Below are 2,500 nucleotides of genomic sequence, written 5' to 3'. Positions count from 1 at the left end.
CAACTACCTGGCAGTGAGGGACACCAGCGCCACACCTGACCAGCCACACCTGCCGCGCTTCAGGTGTGGGGTGAGTCTGCCAGTTCACTCTTGTTGTCTTCATTTCTCTTTCTTTTTTTTCTATATCTAATTGTCTGCCCTAATTAGTTTGTGTTTCTCCATTTTCTGTGTTTCTTTTTCTCTTTATTTTGTTTTGTTTTGTTTTGTTTTATCTTCTTAGCTGCGTGTGTCTGTATGTTTGTTTGTCTGTTTTGTCTTTCTTTTTCTTTTTCTTTTTTCTTTCTTTCTTTACTTAATTCTTTATTGTATCTGCTTGTTTCTCTCCTTTCTCTTTCTCTTCTTCTCACTTTCCTTCATCTTCTATTTTCTTGTTTCTTTCTTTTCTTCTCTTCTCTTCACTATTGCAGTATTTCTTTTCTATTCTCTTTTCTTTATTTTCTTTTCTCTCTCATTCTTCCCTGTACTCGTTTCACAATCATCCTCCAGTCTCTCTCTCTCTCTCTCTCTCTCTCTCTCTCTCTCTCTCTCTCTCTCTCTCTCTCTCTCTCTCTACCAGAAGACATGCATCCTCCCTCCCTCTCCTCCCCCTCCTCCTCCTCCTCCTCCTCTTCCTCCACTCATATACTGTTGATGTGGAAAGTAGATAATTACTAATATGAGAGAAAGAGAGAGAGAGAGAGAGAGAGAGAGAGAAGGGAGGAGGAGGGGGCTGAGGTAACGTCACTGGTAAGCATCATTAACACGCTTAATAGTGTGTGTGCGTGTGTGTGTGTGTTTGTGTGTGTGTATTTCACTGTTTGATCTGACGAGACAGCCAGACGTTACCCTACGGAACGAGCTCAGAGCTCATTATTTCCGATCTTGGGATAGGCCTGAGACCAGGCACACACCACACACCGGGACAACAAGGTCACAACTCCTCGATTTACATCCCGTACCTACTCGCTGCTAGGTGAACACCACCTACACGTCAAAGGAGACACACCCAAATATCTCCACCCGGCCGGGGAATCGAACCCCGGTCCTCTGGCTTGTGAAGCCAGCGCTCTAACCACTGAGCTACCGGGCCGTGTGTGTGTGTGTGTGTGTGTGTGTGTGTAGTAGTAGTAGTAGTAGTAGTAGTAGTAGTAGTAGTAGTAGTAGCAGCAGCAGCAGTAGCGGAAGTAGCTTATGTAATAGTATAAGACTAAGATAATAACGAAAAATATTGTAGTAGTAGTAGTAGTAGTAGTAGTAGTAGTAGTGGTAATAGTAGTAGCAGCAGCAGTAGCGGAAGCAGCTTATGTAACAGTATAAGACTAAGATAATAACGAAAAATATTGTAGTAGTAGTAGTAGTAGTAGTAGTAGTAGAAGTAGTAGTAGCTGCACACCATTATCATCACTTACTATCGTCACTTTCACTCTCTTCATTACCTTCACTCTCACTCTATGTCACCCAATGACACACACACACACACACACACACACACACACACACACACACACACACACACAAAAGAAAATACAAATCAGGTGACGTTTGTTCTTCCTTTATGATCATTTACGTTCCCTTTAATCCCCGCCTGTAATCATTGTGGGCAGTAACAGTGGTGGTGGTGGTGGTGGTGGTGGTGGTTGTGGTGGACATAACTAGACCGTGACATCACACCTGCAGAGTCACCTGACGGCCACCACCACCACCACCGCCACCGCCACCTGACCACCTGACCCAAATATCCTTTACTTCCTAGGCCGCCCCAACACCCTCTACTTGAAAAGAATGGAAAAATAAAAAAGCAAATAAATAAATAAATAAATAAATAGATAACTATATTAGATAAATAGATAAGTTGACATGACCTTACCTAACCAAACCAAGACTAACCTTACCTTACCTTACCTTACCTTACTTCACCTTACTTTACCTCATCTTACCTAACTTAAAATGAATCTGACGTATATTAAGGAGATCAGAACTCTCCCACCACCCTCCAAATCATCCAATCAGCTTATAACTTTTACAGAAATTAAGTGACCATACGTGCAATATTGTAGAAAACGGGAACTCCTGGATGTGTTATGTTGGGGTGACTATTTTATTTCCTTCTTCTCTCCTTGACTCTTTTAACCTGGTCCTCTCTGCTTGACTACCTTATTTTGGGATCATGTCGAGATTAGGGAATTTTCCACCTCACTTCGTTTCCCGGCTCCCCCTTCGCAGTTCTTTCCCTCAGCTGACATGACGTGTGACTAGAGATGTATTAACTAAAACTAACTTAGCCCTAACTTTAACTTAACCTATCATGACCCTGATTTTAACTTAGGTTAGGTTAGGTTATAGTTAAGGTTTAGTTTTGGTTATCGTATTTTCATTCACACGTCATGTCAGCTGAGAGAGAGCTGAAAGCTGAGAGAGGGCCGGGAGAGGGCTGAGCTGAGAGAGAGAGCTGTGCTGTGAACTGTGAAGGGGAGCTGAGAGAGGGCTGTGAACGGGGAGCTGAGAGAGGGCTGTGAAGGGG

At 43.1% G+C, this 2,500-nt stretch overlaps 1 protein-coding gene across 2 annotated transcripts in view; it reads left to right on the top strand.

Moving 5' to 3' along the window:
* Window positions 1-2,500, top strand: part of LOC123499210 — a 47,909-nt gene that overhangs the window by 23,503 nt on the left and 21,906 nt on the right. For both annotated transcript variants that reach the window (XM_045246945.1, XM_045246944.1), the window contains exon 5: window positions 1-70. This exon is cut by the window's left edge and continues 46 nt beyond it. In XM_045246945.1, the coding sequence (XP_045102880.1) occupies window positions 1-70 (70 nt within the window). The remainder of the gene's footprint in view (window positions 71-2,500) is intronic.

The sequence above is a fragment of the Portunus trituberculatus genome, chromosome 49, assembly GCF_017591435.1.
Source record: "Portunus trituberculatus isolate SZX2019 chromosome 49, ASM1759143v1, whole genome shotgun sequence".
NCBI classification, from domain to species: Eukaryota; Metazoa; Arthropoda; class Malacostraca; order Decapoda; family Portunidae; genus Portunus; species Portunus trituberculatus.
This window is presented reverse-complemented; position numbering and strand designations above follow the sequence as displayed.